Here is a 21,054-nt window from a genome sequence, read left to right as displayed (position 1 = left end):
TCTATCTAGGCTGCGTAATCTACTAGTGTTATAGTTTAAGCATAAGAATAACTAGAATCTACTAGTCCGAGAGAATAACTAATACTTATTCTAAAAGTAAGGCGACTCCTATAAATAACAATAAAATTTCTAAGAATAAATATAATAATCTTAAAATCCGAAGCAGTAAAGATAGAAGTAGAGCTAAGAGAATATATATATCTACTTATAATAAGAGATTAACGAATTGTACTAGCAAAAACAACGATATAGTTATTAATAACAGTTATATTAAACGCGAAGAACTAAACAAGAACTATCTAAGTATATAGTAACAAGTATTCTTATATTTTTTTAATCTAGTAGTATAGTATACTAGTAGTAAGTATACTAGTAGATAGATAGTAGATGTTGTTGGTCGGATCTACTATTTAGTTAACTTCTAATATATTACAGGCTCTAATTAGTAGAAAGATAGTTTCTAGAAAATTAAGTTCGTAGAGATATATACATACTTAAATTTTATACGTTCTTTTCTGATTAGATTTAGTACTTAGGTTATGATTACTAAGCCTCAGGCTAAGTCGCGGGTATCTCTTTATTACGGGGTTTAGTTGGTTGTTATTGCCTAGCGGTTCTGCCTGGCGTGGCCGCCCTCAACTAGTTGACTGACAGGGGTGCTGTAACAGTTATATAATAGTAATAGAGAGCGTGGTAACAGTTAAGTAAAATTTAATTACTGGCCCTAGACTACAGATTAGTATTAGATAAGGATATCTCTAGTATATATAGAGTATATATAGAGTATATATAGAGTATATATAGAGTATATATAGAGTATATATAGAGTATATATAGAGTATATATAGAGTATATATAGAGTATATACAGCCGAACCTTAAGTTTAATTACTAGATTAATATTATTAATTTAGCGAGTAATTTTGTTTCTTAATTCTAGATCTGCCATGGCGATTGTAGTACAAATTTACAAAAATAAGTAGAAAAAAGTAATTAGCAAAAGGAAGGTCTAGTAAGACTAAGAAGTCTTAAAATAAAGTATTATATTATTAGGTAACCTTAATCTCTAACTAAAATAAGTTTTATTTAGATATCAGCTCAGCGGGTGTTAAAAAAATTCTTAGCATATACCCAGCGGGTCCCAAAGACTTTAGGACCCGATGGGAAAAGCGGTGGCAGAATCTTAGGACCCCGGAGGAAATTTTTGACACCCGCCGAGCTGTATGCCCTGCGGAAAGTTAATCCGGTCTGCGCATTAGCCTACCCGTCTATAAGCTAGCAGATCATACACTAAGTGCTAGCTTAGAGCTAGAAGGATATCGACTATAGAGCTTAATAGTTTGCGCATGCTTTCTGGCAACTCTTCGAAGATATCCCTCTAAGAGCTTATATCCTTACTCTCGCCTTGAAGAGTATTAGATAATCTATCTTACAGGAGATATATACAAGCAGCATCCTATATATCCTAGATAGCTGTAAAGCTATCTTAGCTAGAAAACTAGCCTACTCGCGAATCTTATTCGGTCAAAGCTTACAGTTAGTATTTGCCCGGCTACTCTTGGTTGATAAGTCTTTCTTTTTCTGGATAGATAGCCCGGGAGATAAATACGCATGGCAGGCATCGAGGAATTCCGGAAGTATTGTCTGTTGCGTCGGAAGCCTTAGTTAGTTCTCGGCTTGCTGTCTGAATCGCTGTTCCTTTTCCCATAACTGTTGTTCTTCTTCTTCTTGGCGTCGTTATAATTATGTATCTCTTAAAGTGGCATTTTATATATAGTTGGACGCTGTACATAATCAAATTATTTAGAAATTGTTCTGGTTGTTTTAGTCCGAGGCCGCGAAAGGGTTTATTAGTAACTGTCATCACCCAACAGCACATTCTCTATTCCCCTCTTCGACGAGGTTATTAATCTCCTATTTCTCTATTCCCCCTATGGGACACAACACTGTTTACAATAGATAATTAATTAATTAACTAGCCATAGTTAGTTATTGTTATGGGAGATGAAATAAGCAGTTATGAGAGGGGCATGGATGCCTTTGTTAAGAAAAAACATATACAACATGTCCACCTCTCCTCCATTAGGCAAAGCACGATCTACCTCCAAGGGCGCTTATCTGCAACCAATTTGTTATTGGGTTGTTTGATCATGGCCAAATGAGTGCATGCCTCTGAAGACCGACGCATGGAGAGATTTTTAGGAGCATGTATTTGGTGGGATAATATCTCCTTTGTTGAGAGACATTGCTTATTTTGAAGGCATCGACGCATAGTATCCTCTCCGGGTTTTAGCTCAATAAAGTCGTCTCGCTAGATAAACCGCGCTTTTGATGTTACTTGGTCTAAATACATCTGCTTGAAGACTACCGCAGCTGTTGCACTCCGAGCCAGTAAAGCAGCCATGTGGCGTCTGAATGTGCTAATCGGCTTTGCGATCGGATTGCTTATAGTCATGATCAATCAGCCGGTCGATTTCGAGTGTTTCGTGCATACAACTGCCGTCGGAAAACGTTCCCCCAGGACCTAGCTTGGCAGCAGCCGTTGGTGCATCTTAACCATCGTCTGCGCATCTTGGACTATTAACCTGATCATGTCCGTCTGAGACTCTGTGTCGGCCCATGTCTGATTCTGGATCCTTGCCTTAGCCTGTTCCAGGCGCTCTAGCAATCTCGTGGTGTCGTCTCGCAGGTCTTGTAGCTGCTTATGAACTGCGGGCTCCCTACTCCTATCTTAGGCCTCTAAGTCCCCGATTTAGAGAATGTATATATGTGTGAGGATGATGGTCGGCCGAGCCTTCGGAACCTCTTTTAGTATTATAAGAGTGAACTGCCCAGAAGGAACGCCCAACATGCGCGTGGAGCTCCATGTATGCACCTATAGAGTGCTTGCTTATTGATTTTTTAAAGAGAGGTTTGATTGAAGGATTACTGATATGCCATGTATAAGGCATATTTTCTCTATTCACGAGTCGCACTGTAGAGGGTATAACTTAGATCCCCAGCCTCTCGCCTGCTCCACAGATTAGTTACTTTCACAACCAATAGGCCTTTGTTATACCGATATGTTTTAATAGACTTTTCCGACATATTACTCTCCATTCCCTACGCTTCCGTATTCCTCTTATAGAATGAATACCCTGCAGTTGCTTATTATTTAAACTTCTTCTCCCGCCAGGTCTAACTGATAAAAGTGGCTGTAGCGGATACTGGCGAGACGAGGTCTCTGTTGGCGCCTGGTGGACCCTGCAATTAGAAGTTCTGCAGTCCAGTGTCTGATTATTCACTGCGGTACCTGATGCCCTACTCCAAGGACTCAAAGACAAGTCCGTGTCACAACAATCGCTGGTCTCAAGCAACGATGCGATCTTCATGATAAGGCTCGGTATATAGGAGTCTAGGAGTAATCAATCTCTCGTCTCCTGATCGAAGCTGCTTATTAAATTTGGTAGCCTGCCTAGTCTGAATCACGTGTAATAAAAACGGTACTAGGTCAGCGGAGGCTCTACTTCTCGTTATTGGCAGACGCAGATATTCTTGCTGCCTATTATAGACAGTGGCAGAGTGCATACGCCAATGTACTGGACTGTTTCACAAGGAGGGGCGTAAGACTAATAGAGTCGCATAGATTCCTCGCCAGATAGGTCACTAAGCACCACAAAAGGAAAATCGCACCAAGGATATAAGTGTTCATACAGAATCGCACCTGTCTATATTACACTGGCGCTAGTCGCGCGAGCGCCAAGATTGCGCACTAGATCACATCCTTTAGGTGCATCCACCCGACTATTAACTGCATATAAGCCGCACGCCGGTAGGTTAGTAGTTGGGTGGGTGACCACTAGCGAATCCCTGCTGTTGTATGTTTTTTTGATTTGACCACAGTGTACGGGAAGGGTTAAAGATGTAAGAATTCGGCATATCTTTGGTATGTCAGCTATCATACTCCGTACTACTTGAGCCGACATTCGGGATCTTCGCCATCTGTTGCGGCTATTGACACCTGGTGGCCGAGTCTGCCAAGTCATGTCATACGCCGGAGTATGCCAACCTCGAGGGATATACCCCGGTATACCTTTGACAACTGACTGCCCAGCAGGACTGACGCCATAGGATACGTGCCGCATCGCCGACGAGGCAGTCCAGATGGAGACTCTGGAAATAGGATTCCTGGAAGGGAAGAAATGCCCGCTTGGCGTTCGTGCAACAATACCTCTTTTAGGACGCAGCCAAGGCCCGTCAATGGCCGCACCAATGGAGGCTGCTATAGGTAGCCGGACGCCCGAAGCGGCATTTTGGCCCGTGTGGATCTTTCCCCGGATTGGGCCCATTTAAGGTTGCCCCAGATTGCCGTTTCGGGCTCCCCCGCATCAGAGCCGGTACGATCTATACAGAGTACTCCCATAGCCCCTCCGCTGGTGGTCTATATATGTCATATACCTCATGGAGTCCAATTACCCTGGGGTGAGTAATTCCCAAATACCCTCGTCTACTCATAACATCTCCGGATATGTCTACATCAGACGGCTCTCCCCAGCCCAAGGCCGACGACCTGAAAGACGATCTGCTCGCTGGCAGCTCTCACATTGAGTCCCTCAAACATGGCCCCACCAACATCGAGGCCATGGCCACGGACATTGACAAGCTCCCCGTGAGCTGGTTTGTCTGGCTGGTAGCCCTGACGGCATCCATTGCGGGCTTGCTCTTCGGCTACGACACCGGCATCATCTCCGGCGCCCTAGTCTACTTGCACAACGATCTCAATGAACGTCCGGTGACGAGTTCGGAGAAGGAACTCATTACCTCCCTTTGCTCTGGGGGTGCGTTCTTCGGAGCCATTGCCGCCGGGAACACCGTGGACAGGGTGCGTTAACCTTCGCCATCCTTTATCTACACTTGCTGTTGTCTTATCGGGCTCCTAACACATGCTAGTTCGGCCGCAAAACAGCCATTTACATTGGCTGCGTCCTTTTCGTCGTCGGGGCCGTGTTGCAGGCCGCCGCCTACACGGTCGTACAGATGGCCGTGGGCCGCGCCGTGGTCGGGTTAGGCGTCGGCTCTGCGGCAATGGTGGTGCCATTGTACGTAGCGGAGATCGCACCCGCCCGGGCACGCGGGCGCCTTATCGGGCTGAACAACATGTCCATCACCGGCGGACAGGTCATCGCGTACGCCATCGGCGCGGCGTTCGCGCACGTCCCGCACGGCTGGCGGTACATGGTCGGGCTGGGCGGGGTGCCGCCCATCGTGTTGTTCGCGCTGATGCCGTTCTGCCCGGAGTCCCCGCGGCACCTCGCCTACAACGGGCGGGTGGAGGAAGCGCGCGCCGTCCTCCAGCGCATCTACCGGACCGCGTCCGACGCCCAAATCGACACGGTCCTCAGCGCGATCAGCGAGGCGTGCGCGCAGGCGCGTGCGATCAACGCCCGCGGCACGGGCTGGGAGAAGATCAAGCAGCTGCACGCCGACCCGGCGAATCTGCGCGCGCTGGTGGCGGCGTGTGGACTGATGGTCATCTCGCAGCTGACCGGGTTCAACGCACTGATGTACTACAGCCCGACGCTGTTCTCGACGGTGGGGTTCAGCAACCCGACGGCGGTCGGGCTGGTGGTCGCGGGGGGCAACTTTATCATGACGGGCGTCAACATGGCGATTGTCGACCGGGTGGGCCGCCGGCGGCTGCTCCTGTGCACGGTCTGGGGCATGTCGGTGGGCATGGTTGCGGTGGCGGTCGCGTTCCGCAACATCCCGATTGACCTGGACTCGAGCGAGGTGGCTACAGCGGGCGTGTCGACGTCGGCGGTTGTCGTGCTGGTGTTTATCATCTGGTTCGTACTGTTCTACGGCGTGTCGGTGGGCAACACGGCGTGGATGAGCGCGGACTTCTTCCCGCTGGAGGTGCGCGCCATGGGCACGATGTGGATGACGTGCTGCAACTGGGCGCCGAATGTGATCGTGTCGAGCACGTTCTTGTCCATGATGAAGGGGATGACGCCGTCGGGGGCGTTTGGGTTCTACGCCGGGCTGTGCGGGCTGAGCTATGTGCTGATCTGGGGCTTCTATCCCGAGGTGTCGGGGCTGGTGCTCGAGGAGATCCGCGAGGTGTTTCAGCATGGCTTTGGCGTGGCGTATGCGCGCAATCTTCGTAAGGAGCGGAAGGAGATTATCGAGCAGCGCATGAAGACGATGGAGAGGCCTGTTCCGGTGGGGCATTGAGCGCCTTCTGTTGTAAAGTATTGAGCCATTGAAGGAGCGTGTCGCTGTCACGAATAACGATCTGACTGTATAGATAATCTTCTTTGTGCTCTCATCTGTATGGTGGCTTGATGGACCTATTGCGCAATATCTACAATACGTGCTGTAGGTGGCAGTATATTCCAGTTTTGTTATGAATTCTATAGGCCTTGTACGAACCAGTAGCTGGAGCTCGGTAGGACCTCGCTTCTGCCGCCGTATACTGTCTTCTTGCTTTATTTGTTGACACTAGACCGCTGCCCGACCTTCTGTTTCTTAGCTATTCCTTCTTGTTTATACGGCACGCTTAGATAGGAAGATCCATCTCTGTTCGTCCCATAACAATTCGGGTAGGTGAACAGGCATCTGAATGGCCCTGAAGGAAGACTGAATAGGGCGGCAAGCTGCCTACGCAGCGCCTGGTGAGCACTACCATACTTATGCTGTTGTAAGTTTTTGTTTTTGGTTTTCTTTTGTCCATATCTCCTTTAGAAAATTGGTGTGTGGTGCAGTATGGTGGTAGAATGGCGGTTTAGATTGAGACTCTTGAAGCGTGGTTGCACTTTAGTCTGGCTTTTCCGCCGAAACATACTGTAACGACTGTATAGTTACTGCATATAGTAGAATTACAATATCTATATTAGTTTAACCTGTAAGTAGAGAGAAACCGTTCGTTAGAATGGTTTCAACTAGTATTAACAATACTATAGGTGCCAGTTTGACCATTAGGCTGCAAGACAGAAGGATAGAATCATTCAGCAGCCACACTAAATATATCGGCGGCATTATTGCACTCTAAAGCGATTCAAATCACTAGTTCACTAGACATTATAACTAATACAGTTGTAATTACCCTACCGTCCCTTCCGCCTTCTTAATTAGACCGCTACCCTAGGCTCTATCTCTCTGCCCCAGGGTTTCCCTATGGTTAATCGCTTTGCAGGGCTCTTAAGCATCATCTGCGCATTTTGGAGTATTGACTCGGTTATTCCTGTCTGCGACTCAGTATTGGTATATGTCTGATCCTGGGTTCTTGCCCTAAACTGTTGCAAGCGCCCGCGCAATCTTGCCGTATCCGCTCGTTGAACTTGTATATAGCTGCTTATGAACTGTAGGCTCTATACCCGTCCTGGGTCTCAGTCCTGATTCGGAGGAGATGTGTCCGGGCGAGGATGGGGGCCAGTAGAGCCCCCTGACTCCGTTCTAGTGTTATGACAGTGAACACCCCCCGAAGGAGCGCCCAACGTTCGCAAGGACGTCTCCAGACTTCCACAGAGTATTTTGTAATAAACAAAGGCCGAAGATGTAGAAATGAGAATAGAAATAATACTTACTCTGATACTAATGTATCTTGGTCGAAGTGAGTCTGACAAAGGGGTGCAGAAGGTATCATACCAACTGCACTAGCAAGTCTCCAGCACGAAAGATCGAACAATACAGGATGGTATACAGGGCATAATGCGAGAGACATTGTGGTTACAAATCTGCTAGGATATGAGGTCGTTCGATTGTTCAGATGATATTCCCTCTTCCTATATCAAGTCAAAATGTCGATTCCCAATGGTACTCTTTCAGCCGGTTAGTAACACTTAATAGACGTCAGCATGTGGAGGATGTTCTTGTGTCAGGTAGCTCCTCATACACACGTAATTTACTTATGGCTTGCTCGATCTGGTTGAGCGCTCAGCCTTTGATCACTGAGCTGCCGGCTGAGTGATGGGCATGTCGCGGGCATCTCTTTGTTGCGGGGTTCGCCTGGATGTCGTTTTTTGCTCACTTCTGCCCAGTGGAAAGGGAAGCAAAGTGGATTGTCCTCGAACGACTGAGTCTGTGTACCGATCCATGGAGTGGAATGCAGCCTTGTTGTATAGGTACTCGCCGCCCTTGTCGAAGCAAGGACTTCGAAATATTGCTCGGTTCTTTTCGAAATTTCCCTTTTCAGCCTTGAGGGTACCATGAGATTGGAGTATATCCAAAGCTCCCTCGGGTTTCCAGCAGTATCCAACATCCAGTGAGTGGAAGAGCTGGCAGGTTGGACGAACGTTGAACTCTGCAACCCCACAAATCATGGAGCTTTTATGCTGGGGGAAATACGTCACATCTCTCCAGTCCACCATTCGTACAGAGTGCCCGGCACAGCAATGATCATGAACGGTCTCGTCAGGGATTTTCCATGTAAAAGGTCAGGCGGATTGCAGCCCACACCCCCTGTAACCCCGCTTTCAGTACTAGACCCCCTCCTGCTTGTCAACTTGACAGAGAGGCAAGACATCCGCGCAAACTTGAGATCACAGCAACTTGGAGGCCCAGCATATAGAGCCAGGGTGAGCAGTCCTTCGGCCGCCTTTATTACTAATGGCATCTCACCAAAGCACAAGGAGCGGCGACGACATACCGTTCCTCCAGCGCATTGCCAGCCTGCAATCCGGGCTCCGCGACGCATTGGCGTCTGGCACTATACCGCTCGAAAAGGAGATCGTGATCCGCTCTCAACTGGCAGACCTGCTCATTCGCGGGTATGAACAGGACTCGCAGGGAAACGTGCAGCACCTGCGGGACGCTACGCAGCACATCGATGCTATCTTGCGACGGTTGCCGCGGGAGTCGCCCGAGCGGCCGCTGCACCTCAGCCGGCTGTCATATGCGTGTATGTCAGAGTACATGGCGACAAGGTCCCGATTCTCGATTGACGAGGCGGTGAGATACGGTCGGCTGGCGAGGCGGGAGGCGATGGCGACCAGGCTACCGGAGAACGACATAGAGTTGTATTGTGAGATTCTGAATAACCTGGGGGTCGCATTATCACACCGGCATCAGCTGGACTCCACCGCAGGCCCGGAGACCATGGAGGGTAGCAGGAGTCGGGGAAGTAGTGCTGGAGTCGCGGCCGACCTGGATGAGGCGATCGCCTGCGCGCAGGAGATCATGGCGCATACGGCGCCGGGCAGCGTGGCCTATTTAACCGGTCTCCTCAATCTGACGTCGCGTCTGGAAGCGCGATATTCGAGCCGCAATGATCCCGCGGACCGGGCGGAGGCCGTCGAGCTGCTCCGTCAGCTGCAGTTGATCTCGCCGCCAGGGTCCCCGGTGGGCGGCATGGCGACCATGCAGCTCGGCCAGATGGCGGCGGTCCGATTCGAGCGGACTGATGCCCTCGAAGACCTGGATGATGCTCTGAGGCTGATTCGGGACGGACTCGGCCGTTTGACGGACCGCTCGGAGCTGAGGCCTCAATGCCTTCACTTGGTCGCATCTCTCTATTCCCGTCGGCACAAGAAGACAGGCAATGTCGAAGATCTTCGCAATGCTATCAGCTTCTCAGACATGGCTCTCGCTTCCGTTCCAGCCTCGCATGTGGCCAAGGGCGATTACCTACTTCGGCACATGCACCAGCTCCATGACTTCATAACCACTATCGCATCTATAGAGGAGGTCACCGAGGTCACCGTGACGGCATATCGGCACCTTATGGCCATGCCGCGCGATTACAAGCAGCGACAGAACTGCCATAAGCTTTACGGTGATGTACTGGGCCGCAAATACCTTCTGTCGAGGAAACTGGAGGACTTGGACGAGGCTGTTCGCCACGTCGAGCAGACATGCTACGACTACAACGGCAAGGTTGAGCGCTCCGGCACGAAGCCTCCGGTAAATATTTCGGTAGTATCTTGCTTGTCGAGAGACGTACGCAAGCTGTTGCAGGCGCCTCGGGGACAGGCAAAAGATGCAGGGGCCGAGTATCTGCACCACCAGATCGCCACCGCATGCAAATCACACGGGTTCGCCAATGGAATTCTCCGAATCGGACAGAAGGTCATAACAATCCTCGAGGTCTACGCCGACGCTGCCAGGAGCAAGGAGGCAATAAGCCGTCAACAGGCCGAGAAAAGAGCGGGAGAAATTGAGCTCGATAAGGCAACCAAACTCCAAGATCGCCGGTCGCGGCCCTGGAAAGTCAAGAAGTATGAAACGGAATTGGGGCTGCGGCAGCTAGCTATAGATCCGGCCAACAAGCGAATAGTAATGGACTTGTCCACCGTCATGACCGACATCCTCGGCTACGACCCGACTGAACGGGTATCTGAAACCGAGTTCGTGGAGCGACACATACGACTCGAAAGGGACAGCATCGAGAAAGCCAAAGCGGATGGCAAGCATCCGAACCCAGCACTCTGCCGCATGTGCCGGTTCATCAAGCCGCTGGCCCCGACGATAGACCACCCCATTGGCTTCAAGTGGAATCAGCCGTGGTGGCCATTCGGCAACTGGAGCCAGCTCAAGCTGCGACAGCAGTGCACTTTCTGCCGGCTTGTGCTTTCACTTATTGTCACGGACCGCGGGGCGAACCGCCTCCACCCATATCTCGCCGCCATTGACCCCGAGATACAGGGCGTCAGCCTACACGTGGGGGAGGTTCAGGCCACCGGGGAGGCAGTCCTATCAGTGGAGTATGGGATGCGGGAGGTGGGATATCTGCGGATGGTCACGGAAAGCAACTATACGACAGCTCTGCGGCAGGGTTGGGAAGCCAAAGAACAGCACCGAGAGTCGGAAGGCATGGTCAGCGGCACCGCCGTTGATGATAATCACCGCGCCCCTCCCCCATCCTGGACGAACCAACAAATCGATGTCCGCCTGCTGAGACATTGGCTGGATGACTGCGAACTCAACCATGGCAAGGAGTGCAATCGCAGCTTCCACGACTGTGACGAAAGCTACAACACCGAGGGCATCCCCATGGTATTCGTCGACGTGCTCGACAACTGCCTCGTGCGCGCCACGTCGGCCGTCCGGTACTTCGCACTCAGCTACGTATGGGGCGCAGTCGACATGTGCCCAACCGTGGTTGCGAACTACGAATCCCGCTGCCAGAAAGGGAGCTTGCCACGACGGCTTCCGAGCACCATTGCTGATGCCATGGCGCTGGTCCGCGCTTTAGGCGAGCGTTACCTTTGGGTCGATGCGCTCTGCATCGTCCAGGACGATGCGAAGCGGAAGATGCAGGACATGGCGCAGATGGACGTCATCTACAGCCGCGCCTTCGCAACCGTCGTGGCTCTGCACGGCGCCAGTGCAGACGCCGGTCTGCCCGGCGTGCGGCCGGGCACCCGTCCTCCCCAGCCAGTGGAGTGGCTTGCAGTGGATGCTGGAAACGAAGACCTAGACTACAGTCCATCTTCAGACGGTGGTCCGGGACGGGACGAAAAGGGAACCGTGTCCCTCTGTCTGGTGGCCACGGCGCCCCCTCTTCACCTCGCCCTTGAAGCCTCGTGCTGGGACACGCGCGGGTGGACGTTCCAAGAACGGCTGCTCTCGAGGCGATGCCTATACTTCGCGGATCAGTACGTGTATTTTCAGTGCGGCCGCTGGCGCGACCAGGTGCTCTCGGAGTGCGGTGTTAACAGCCCTGTGCGCTCCAAGTGGACCGACAAGTGGGTGGACGAGAGCGATGAAATGGCCGTCGTTACGACTTCTCTTGATAACCCGCTCTCGGATCTTCACGATTGTAGAGTCGAGGACTTGGAACCCCAATCCAGACTGGCCAAGACTTTTGCCACGTACACGAAACTCGTCGAGAAGTACACCCTGCGGCAATTGTCGTACGAAGGCGACATCATCAACGCCTTTAGGGGGACCTTCGCTGCCCTCCACGCATCATTTCAGAGCGACATCATCTGCGGTCTGCCCACGTCTGCGCTCGACCTCGCGCTGCTTTGGGCCACTTGGGGAAAGACCCCGCGCCGAGGGCACACGCTGGCGACTTTGGGTGATCCTCGCACAGAGCGGAGGCCGGTCCTTGGGGAGGCGCTGTTGACCCATCGGGGTATCGAGAAAGTCTGGGGCCCCACTCCGGTGCAGACGTTTGACGAGAAGGTGGATAGGCGATTCCCCAGCTGGTCGTGGGTTGGTTGGACCGGGCCTGTTGAGTACCGGCTGTTTGCAGATATGAGGCCGGAAGAGCCGCTGCCCACGTCGCTCATTGAAGAGTTCACGATCAACCTGGATGGAAAGAAGATCCAACAGATACCGGGCCGAAAGCAGCCGCGAGGGGCTCCCTCCTTGACATCCGCCTCTACCGCCCCTGAAGACTCCGCTCCTTCATCTCGTATGGAAAGGATGGACCTCAACAGTTCAGGCGTCGACAGTCCGGTCCATGCGTCTCCCTCCCTCCCCAACGTCCTTCAGTTCATGGCTCCCACTGTGCCTCTCACCACCTTCACCATCTCCACGGAGCGCGAGTATATCTCGAACAAAGGTTCTATCCACTCACCGGGTCGGCAGGCCGTCCGCCATATCCTCGACGGCGCAGGTCGGCGCTGTGGGCTCTGGTGGGAACAGGCCGGCTATGTATATATCGGGAGGGCCGTGAGCCCGGCTGCGGAGAAGAAGATGCTTCTTGTTGGCGTCAGCCGGCACGAGGACACGTTTTCTCCGCGGACCGGACCAAGTCGTGTCGAAGGGGAGATCGGGTGGTTTGATGAAGACGCTTACCCGGCCGTGGGGACGGGTAGTGGCTTGATCAACGTCCTTGCCGTGGATCTGGATATGGGTCACGAGTTTGGCGAGCGGATTACGGTTGCAAAGATCCATGCTCGCGCATGGGACAACGCCGGCCCGATAATGAGGATGATTCGGCTGGCTTGACCGAGAGTTTCACTTCGTTTCCTGTACCCAGCCAGAGCCCATCCTCCGCCTAGATAAACTTCGAACTGCAACAACATCAGAGGCCAAAGGCTGAAGACTATACGCCGGAACCCAGCCAAGGTTCCCATAAGGAAAGTGGGAAAGCAGGTAGGGTACGGCCGCCCTGAAAGCGGACGATGGGACTGTTGTGTCTTGCAAAGGAGACTCCACGTGACCTTGGCCATCTGCTGGGTCTTTGGGAGTGTATCCAACAGAAGTATACAGAGAGCCATATGAGGGATATGTACCTGTTTCAATCCAAAATTCAAGAGACTTTTGGTGGGCATGACAGAATATCCTGGGAAATTTAATATTGCTTAGTTGGGCGCTTGCCCCGCTGTCAACAGAAGGGGCTATGGCCCGCATTTCAGAATGTGCGCCGAGTGAAAAGAGTCCGACAACATAGATGTATGTCTGGCGTGAGATTAGGAACTTGGGATAGCCGCCCTTCCGACACGGCAAGCCCCAAGCACGTAGGGTGGAGCATCGGTGTGTGGATCTGTTAAGGGAGTCAAGCTCGACGTAAGTGGTGGTTTGAGCATTCGTGTACATCCTGGTTGATAGAGGCATTATCTGCCTGCCAGAGGGATCCATGTATATCAGCACTAACTCAACCTTTCCTATACTATGTCTACTATAGAGACTTGACCGGTCGATCTCCAATCAACACGCATTGTTGTTAGATGAAAATTACTCCCTGATCAAACTAGCCATCCACATCGTCCTGGCAAATTACGACACAGCACGTGTCAGCGGGTTGCAATTTGGTGATGATTGGAAGTCCTTGTTTGTTGTGCCACCATTTGGAACCCCACCGGGGCGAAGGAAGTTACAAAAAGTAGAAGAATGCCACCGTCCGAGTCTCCAGCTCTGAATCATCCACCTATTTGAGTCTGTGGTTTACTAAACCCTACATTGCTAGTTTACCAGTGTCATTGCTGCTCTCCCAAATAGCCATGGAGAAAAGGGCCAACGACCACGAATCGACTTACATCGAGTATGTTACTTATCGAGAAAATAGACGTACATCATATTAACCTCGTGATAGTTTTCTTGATTCAGAGCTTGTTTCTCTCCAAGCTGGTCGGATGGGACGGTTATTTAAAATCCATCGAAAGCTGCTTGGCTTAAAATCTAAACCAGTGATTGCTGCTTTGGATCGGGGTTTCGATGAGGGCCAACGAGGAATATACAAATTCGAAGAAACGACAGAAGGAACGCTTGCACGCTTCATTGAATGGGCATACAGGGGCGATTATCCTACTGTGATCAGCGAAATCGGAACCGTCCAAAAGTCCCTTCCACACGGTATTGAAGCAGATGTCAAAGATCCGCCTACTGTCACAACGTCAGCGACAGATATTACTTCTGAGAACCATCCATTATTGGTCCACGTGCGTCTGTATATCTTCTCAGGGACATATCTCATCCCTGAGCTACAGGATCTGGCTTTCAACAAAGTGACTGCCTGTTTCAAAGACCTTAAAAAACCAGAGAGTCTTGATACACAACTTGCAGTCATCGATGCTTTACAGCTGTCATTCCTTAGGCTCCATGAGCCTGATGCTCTATTGGGCTGGTTGAGCCAATACTCTGCATATTGCATTGATAAGCTCCGGCTACAGAGTTCTTTTCATGATCTTCTCGGAGACTTTCCAATTTTGAGCTCAAGAATGATGCTGTCATTGAACCCGGCACCGCACCCACCTTGGGAATATCCGCCGCCAAAATACCCATTTCCCCTCTACTCGCCCAGTCGATCGGCTGAAATCAAGTACGAGTACTGAAATGGAGGGAAGATATAGTGAGTGGCCGCTGTCTCTCAGATGCGACTGTGACAGGTGTCCCGCATAGCAACGGATGTTCCTATTTTGTTGGGAGTTGATAAGCAGTGTACCGCTCGGTGCCGGAAGCAAGGGACACAGTATCCGCGTTCTCTCATACTCATGAAGGTTGTAGATTTGGCAGCTTGCCACCAGATCGTATTTCGGGTCCAGTACTTATAAAGCGAGGACGCCTTCTCCGAGCTAATAAAAGCCTAACCTTACTTCAACTCTAAGACTGTACGACAGATGTGTCTGTGCTCAGATAACGGTGGTTTATGTACTCAATAGACTGCCCAAACGCAGAGGCCTGCGACAACAACTAGTGAGGGAGTTTAAAAGAAAGTAAAGTAAGACACAAGATACTGACCAAAACAGCAGCGTGTTAGGTGCCGCCATAGCCTTCTACACGCTAAACCATCTATATAGAACGTCGTCCGTTGTCGTATTATTATCCGTCACGGCCCACAATACACCCCCCCGTGCATTTCATGGATATCTTCCCACGAATTCCTCATCTCCTCGCCATCGCCTATCATCTTCCAGAGATCCCACAGGGCCCGGGGCGAACACTTCATCCACCCCGGGAAACTGTCGTACTGGTCCAGTATTGGCCACGCCTCGAGCACCTTCACGAACCGCGTCGTTTCGAGGACGTGGTCAGGCCCCTCCGCCTCCAGGGCCTCCACCGATGCATCCAGCAGCGTGAGCAGGGACTCCTCGTCGATGACAATGCACATGCGATCTGAGTTGAAGAAGTCGCGTCGGCCCTGTCCTTCCACAACGGCCTCAAAGTGATCCCGAACTGACTCTATCGAGGCCCTCGCGAACTGCGCCGCATCTTCAACGACGGTGGACTGATATCTAGCCCAGATATTCTGATAGATGGCGGGATTTACGCCGGGGGACTTCTCGCTGTAGTAGGCGCACTCGGAAAAGAGCGATTTCTTAACGCAGGCGTCGAGATAGCGGAGAATAGTAGGAAATGCAGTGTCTGCCTGGGCAGAGAAGATAGTGCAGTAGATAGTGTATCCCCAGTGCGGCTCGCCTTGGAGTCTGTTATGCAACTCCTCGGTGGATCCGGGCGGCGATATGAATGACATTTTAGATATCAGGAGGGAAGGGGAGACGGCAAAGAGAGAAAAAAGGTAGGAGAAGAAAGAGGAAGAAGATTCGCAATGGGGAGACGAGCTAAAATAATCGCTCGACTTGTCTTACTCACATTCTACATTGATTCTAGTACGATCGCTTTTCGTTAGTAATAATAATACTAAATTGGTAGGCCTCAGGCACTGCGGCCGATAATTAATCAACCGCAGCCCTACTACATAACTACTTGCCACATCAGAACTATTTTATTGATTAGCCCTGGCTCTTCCCATTCTAGTTAGCATCTAACTAGCACGCGGTAGGTGCATATACAGTCATTCCGAGCGAGTAACTAATCACGACGTAAAAAGGGAGACATACCTTTTCCCACACAACTCCTCCTACCGGCAGCTGAAAAGTGAGCTACTATCCAGGTCTTCCTAACAGATCCTTTTTAACTAACGAGAGTAATAAGGTAACGGGCCCAAATATTAAATGGCTGGGATTAATCACTTAGGAACCGCGGTCTGTTTAATCCGCCGCCACCAGATCTGATTAACCGGCCCTCATGGACCGGTCCCATAGATACCTCACCTAATGTGGTCAATTACATGCAGTTCGCCTCCGCAGAACAATTCTCGCTCACTCACTTATTCTAAAGCGGCGAGAGTCTTATCCTAGGGATTAATGGCGGAGAAGAACAAATGTCGGGAAGAGTTAAAAGGACGGTGGACTGAACCTATTAAATTCTCATCCCGAGATCCACCAGCAATCTACAGACTACACCAGCATAGTCGAAATAGAATGTTATTATCATCGGCAATCCTATGTTTTAATTTCGAGCTCCAGCAGTAGCCGAAGGAAGGGCGCTGCTCTCACTCGTACTGGTATAGTCGGTCTCATCGAAAATCGCAAGCTGCTGGATATAATACTCTGGTGGGTGTTCATTGTCCGTAAAGAGAAGTGCCGCATCGCCGACATCCTTATCTTGGGAACTGTCATCTTCAGGCTCCGCTACTCCCGTGTTATAGTGACTGTCTTCAGTGCTCTCCTGTTCAGAGGAATCGCTGTCGTCGGATGACAAGGGAATCTTGCGATGGCGGCGAGATATAATGTGAAGATGCAGCGCAGTCAACAAAAAATGCTTTTTGGGCGTGAAACCTTTTGCTGAAGGTCTCTATAGCACTTGATAGCAGTGGCCCGCCGAGGGTTGGGATTCAAAAGAGCGAGTTGGGAGATGCGAATGGGATGTAGGACATAAGGATAGCCGAGGGAACGGTCACTGTTTATAAGAGCACTTCGAGAAGAGGCCATTTTTAGAGCGTCTCAGAGACCGCAGCGAAGGTTATGGGATGTTAGCATTGGCTGGCCTCTAGAACAGTGCGCTTGTAGGTATACTGCGCTGCGGACAAATGAGGTTTGGGTGGGTCGATGATCGGTGCTTGGCGGTGCGTGGACATAAGTGCACGGGGGAGTGGCGGGAAGACGTGGCAGATGGACGGCCAAAAACGGCGTCGACTGCGGCCGTTTTGGGCAGCCCATCTGCCGTCTTCTAGTTTAAAGTAGCAACCTTTATATGCCACTCTTTTATATCCTTACCCTTACTTTTTCTAGATATTTTTGAACGAGCATTAGCAAGCAGGATATTATACACTAGAGGCTCGAGAATATCTTTATTAGTCACTGTATAAATGCCGTATTTATTCTATTAATCCCGTATATTCCTTTATTTTATCCATAATTCGAAATCGAACGTACTGCATTAACTAAGGCCCCGTCGAGAATTATTAAATCTTCTATAAGAGTCAGATAGTGACGTACTTATAGATAGTCGGTTATATAGTATAGGATTAGGATTTGGTACGCAGAACGTAGCATAAAGATTACAGTAAACTGCTCGCTTGATCTAGGAGCTAACAATGCCGATTGCCCTCTGGAACCTGCCATCGGATATGCATATGGTACGGTAGATGACCTAACACCTAACCCTAGGTCTCTTCCTAGAGATTGGCAAGTCTACGGCGATATGCGCGGTTCTGGTCTTGTCAGTCCCGATCAGGAGACCCAGAGTGCTGTACTCTGGTATAGTCATAGAAAGGAGTGAGGAGTGCGTTAATCTGTAACATCTGCACACAATGATATTATGTCTCCTCGCTCCCCATCAGCGCCCCTGCCGGATGCCGCGACTCTAATCCCACCGGGCCTGGATATTTCGGGTCCATTCGATGCGCAGGTGGTGCGCCCGGCCTCGTAAGAGAGATTGATGATCGAACAGCCGCCGTGGGGATAGTCGTTTGCGGAGACTGCACGCGTTTCCGTCAGCTTACTCTTTCTGCTCTGTTTCGGCTCGCTATCGGGACACCCGCAGCCCACGCCTAGTTGGTACAGGCTCCTCGAGACATCGTCCACGACTGATGGTTGATGTTCATACAGAAGCCGTTCGAGAGGCAGATGTCGGTGGCGCCGCCGTGCAGGGCACATTGTTCTTCGCGATACTGCCGTTGGGGAAGCAGCATGGTCGTGTGTGGTTGGAGGACATGGTTGGAATCGGGAGGTGATCCCCGTTCCGTTGGTTTGGCTGGGCCGTGGATTCTTCAGCCCTTTTCAATTCGAGTCAAGTGCTCACAGCTGCGGCTTCAGGGGCCGCTCTTGACCAGTTCGCTTCGGATTGGACGGTGCGGGAGGCATCAGCTTGCCAGCCGATTCGGCCCCTGTGTTCATTTTTATTTTTCTGAGTCACTTGTCTGGCAGGGATCTAGAGCCCTCTAAGTGTACTATTTTGGTGAGTTGCAGAGACAGAAGGAATGGTTGTGGATTGATCTTTTGCACTCTAAATCAAACAAATAGAATACCGTTACAGAGGTCTAGCCTGTATCGATGAAAGTGTGCGCCTGCATTGAACCGGATGTCAGTACGCTTAGCCTCTTCAGTATAAATCCCTCTGTAAAGAGGATGTTTTTACAAATTAAGTATAGTGTGCGGCGTCAAGATAAACCTGGATGGGACAAGCAAGCGCCTGGACGGGGGCGGGCGAATGGGCCGATCCGCAGGAACAACACCCACCGCGAGGCGGCTTTGGGCTACTAGATGCACCGTGCTGAAAGATGTCCGGTCATGTAGCAGGACTGGATTGCGGCTGCAAATCGTGTTTCACCCTCCACCAACCGGTACACATAATGTACTCCGCCTGCACTCTCCTGCACTCTCCTGCACTCTCCTGCACTCTCCTGCACCCCCATGCACTCCCATGCACGTCCCCCATCGTGTCCCATCGTGTCCCGGTCCCATTAAGTCTTATTATGTCCTATTATGTCCCCATTAAGTCGCACTGTGTCCCAAGTACCATCAACCACACCCAAAGTACACCAAAACTCCTGAAAGGCTGATTACATGCAGAAGGCCTGCGTCGGGCGGACTAGGTATCACCTTGGGAGGGTCAGTTACCAAAGTACAACGTAATTTTGCCGATGCCAGGATGGGCACAGATGTATACTGGTGATGATCTAGTTTCGGCTTGAGATATATCCAAGGCTGTTGTCATTTCCCACATTGCATGCACCCATGTACTAGACAGTAAGCTCTTAAATCATTCCAAGGTACTAGGTAGGTCAACTGCCAGTATCTCTGTCTCTCTCTCTTAACATATCAGTCGGTGATTATTCCAAGACCATCTGGGCCTCATGATGGGACAGTGGGCTGAATCTCGTAAGCTGGCTTCGAAGCGCGGAAGATCGGCCACGACTATTCCAGACGTGCTGGCCAAAGGCGTTTCTTATGGACGTCCCGGCGGAGCGCATGGAACGGAAAAAGTAAAAAAAGTTGAGAATCAAGCCAATGACTGTGTCTGCATTCGTGGCCGCACGAGGCTCAGCAGCATGGCAACGGGTAGAGCAGCATGACAATGGGGTGAACCGATGGAGAAAGTTGACGGGTAGAATAAATGGGCCAAGTTGACTCGAGGCAAGGACATTTTGGACAAGGCGAAGGCTGCAGAGTGTAAAAGACGGACGTGCATGCATCCGTGATTAGCAGTAGTCCGTGATTGGCTGCCAATTGACTGCCCGCTGCACAGCCAGACCGACTGAAAACGAGGGCAACAGGGGGGAACAGGGGGCACAACGCTGTTTTCCGCGAAAATGTGCAATCAGTTCTTTCTGGATCGAAATACGTGGGATGTCATAAGGCCCCAGTACTCAAAGAGAGAGACTGAGATATAAAATGTCCCATCCCCCTAAGGGATTTGGTTAAATGTTCTTTCATCCATCATTAGCAAAGTCTCACCTGAGGCGTGTGAATGACACGGGCGGAATCGTATGTGTTTTTGTCTCGATATTATCTTCTTCGTCCATTGAACCCTCGACTCCATAGATGGCTTCCAACACCAGCCGCTCTTCGATTGACCCCAGGGACAGGGATGCCCATGAGGCCGTGTACTCTCAAAGTGCGGGAGTTTGCGGCGCCTTCGAGTATCCTGTGTACCCTCTGACGCTCTACCATGACCCCAGACATCCACCTTTCCTCAATGTCTTCAGAGGCAATGGTGACACCTTTGGGGCTATGAACCTTGATGCAGTCCCCAATCTCTCATTGACTGCTAGCGCGGAAGGCGCACAAGGCACGAGAGGGTCGGACTACATTGATCTGACCCAGTCAAGTCGCACCCTTGGCCCTAAGGCGGAGTCTCACGTTGCCCCCCAGAAGCGCGATGTGAATTCCACTGTCGGTCAGCAAAGGTATGTTGTCTCTCCGGTTAACCTCCCCAGCCTGAACTAATTCTCCTTTGTTAGCCGCAATGAGGCAGCCCAGAAGACATTCATGTGCAAATGGGACGACTGCCATCGCCGTTTTCGCCGGGAAGCAGAACTGATGCGGCATGTCAAGACCATCCATGTGTGTCCCAACGCCTTCTGGTGTCCGGTCGAAGGGTGCTCTCGTAAATTCAACCGAAAGGACAATTTGAAGGTGCACCTTGAGAAAAGGCATCGATCGGGCGGGTCGACATGATTGAGCTGAAGCTAGATTTATGTCATAATACTGCTGCAGGGTGTGATAGTTCGTTGCGTGGTTTGTGCTTAAGAGCTAGATATCGAAAAGGAGTAACTAAAAGTTGGTTTGTTTCAATGCATGATCCGATGCCGATACTTGTGCTGTCTGCAGAGATATTATGCTTATAACGATGCACCGTTCTCCAACATGAATTCAGCACAGGTATTGGATCAACGAACTTT

The 21,054-nt window shown here is 50.8% G+C and overlaps 6 protein-coding genes across 6 annotated transcripts; 4 read left to right on the top strand and 2 right to left on the bottom strand.

The window, feature by feature from the left end:
- Positions 1-1,048: 1,048 nt before the first annotated feature.
- On the bottom strand, positions 1,049-1,621 carry ATEG_08583 (uncharacterized protein; the record flags this gene model as incomplete). Its single annotated transcript, XM_001217168.1, has 6 exons — positions 1,049-1,069; positions 1,131-1,259; positions 1,289-1,322; positions 1,398-1,403; positions 1,433-1,455; positions 1,535-1,621. The coding sequence occupies 6 exons, from the start codon at positions 1,619-1,621 to the stop codon at positions 1,049-1,051; spliced, it is 300 nt and encodes a 99-aa protein (XP_001217169.1).
- A 2,885-nt stretch (positions 1,622-4,506) lies between these two features.
- Positions 4,507-6,959, top strand: ATEG_08582 (myo-inositol transporter; the record flags this gene model as incomplete). The annotated part of the gene is made up of 7 exons (XM_001217167.1): positions 4,507-4,860; positions 4,929-6,200; positions 6,286-6,356; positions 6,546-6,580; positions 6,626-6,678; positions 6,875-6,882; positions 6,941-6,959. The coding sequence occupies 7 exons, from the start codon at positions 4,507-4,509 to the stop codon at positions 6,957-6,959; spliced, it is 1,812 nt and encodes a 603-aa protein (XP_001217168.1).
- Positions 6,960-8,585: 1,626 nt separating this feature from the next.
- On the top strand, positions 8,586-12,875 carry ATEG_08581 (HET domain-containing protein; the record flags this gene model as incomplete). Its single annotated transcript, XM_001217166.1, has 1 exon — positions 8,586-12,875. One exon carries the CDS (start codon positions 8,586-8,588, stop codon positions 12,873-12,875), a length of 4,290 nt encoding a protein of 1,429 aa, XP_001217167.1.
- A 995-nt stretch (positions 12,876-13,870) lies between these two features.
- On the top strand, positions 13,871-14,701 carry ATEG_08580 (uncharacterized protein; the record flags this gene model as incomplete). The annotated part of the gene is made up of 2 exons (XM_001217165.1): positions 13,871-13,911; positions 13,963-14,701. The coding sequence occupies 2 exons, from the start codon at positions 13,871-13,873 to the stop codon at positions 14,699-14,701; spliced, it is 780 nt and encodes a 259-aa protein (XP_001217166.1).
- Positions 14,702-15,195: 494 nt separating this feature from the next.
- On the bottom strand, positions 15,196-15,840 carry ATEG_08579 (uncharacterized protein; the record flags this gene model as incomplete). The annotated part of the gene is made up of 1 exon (XM_001217164.1): positions 15,196-15,840. One exon carries the CDS (start codon positions 15,838-15,840, stop codon positions 15,196-15,198), a length of 645 nt encoding a protein of 214 aa, XP_001217165.1.
- Positions 15,841-20,194: 4,354 nt separating this feature from the next.
- On the top strand, positions 20,195-20,909 carry ATEG_08578 (uncharacterized protein; the record flags this gene model as incomplete). Its single annotated transcript, XM_001217163.1, has 3 exons — positions 20,195-20,559; positions 20,614-20,716; positions 20,880-20,909. 3 exons carry the CDS (start codon positions 20,195-20,197, stop codon positions 20,907-20,909), a joined length of 498 nt encoding a protein of 165 aa, XP_001217164.1.
- Between the last annotated feature and the right edge of the window lie 145 nt (positions 20,910-21,054).

The sequence above is a fragment of the Aspergillus terreus genome, genomic scaffold (assembly GCF_000149615.1).
Source record: "Aspergillus terreus NIH2624 scaffold_13 genomic scaffold, whole genome shotgun sequence".
NCBI classification, from domain to species: domain Eukaryota; kingdom Fungi; phylum Ascomycota; class Eurotiomycetes; order Eurotiales; family Aspergillaceae; genus Aspergillus; species Aspergillus terreus.
This window is presented reverse-complemented; position numbering and strand designations above follow the sequence as displayed.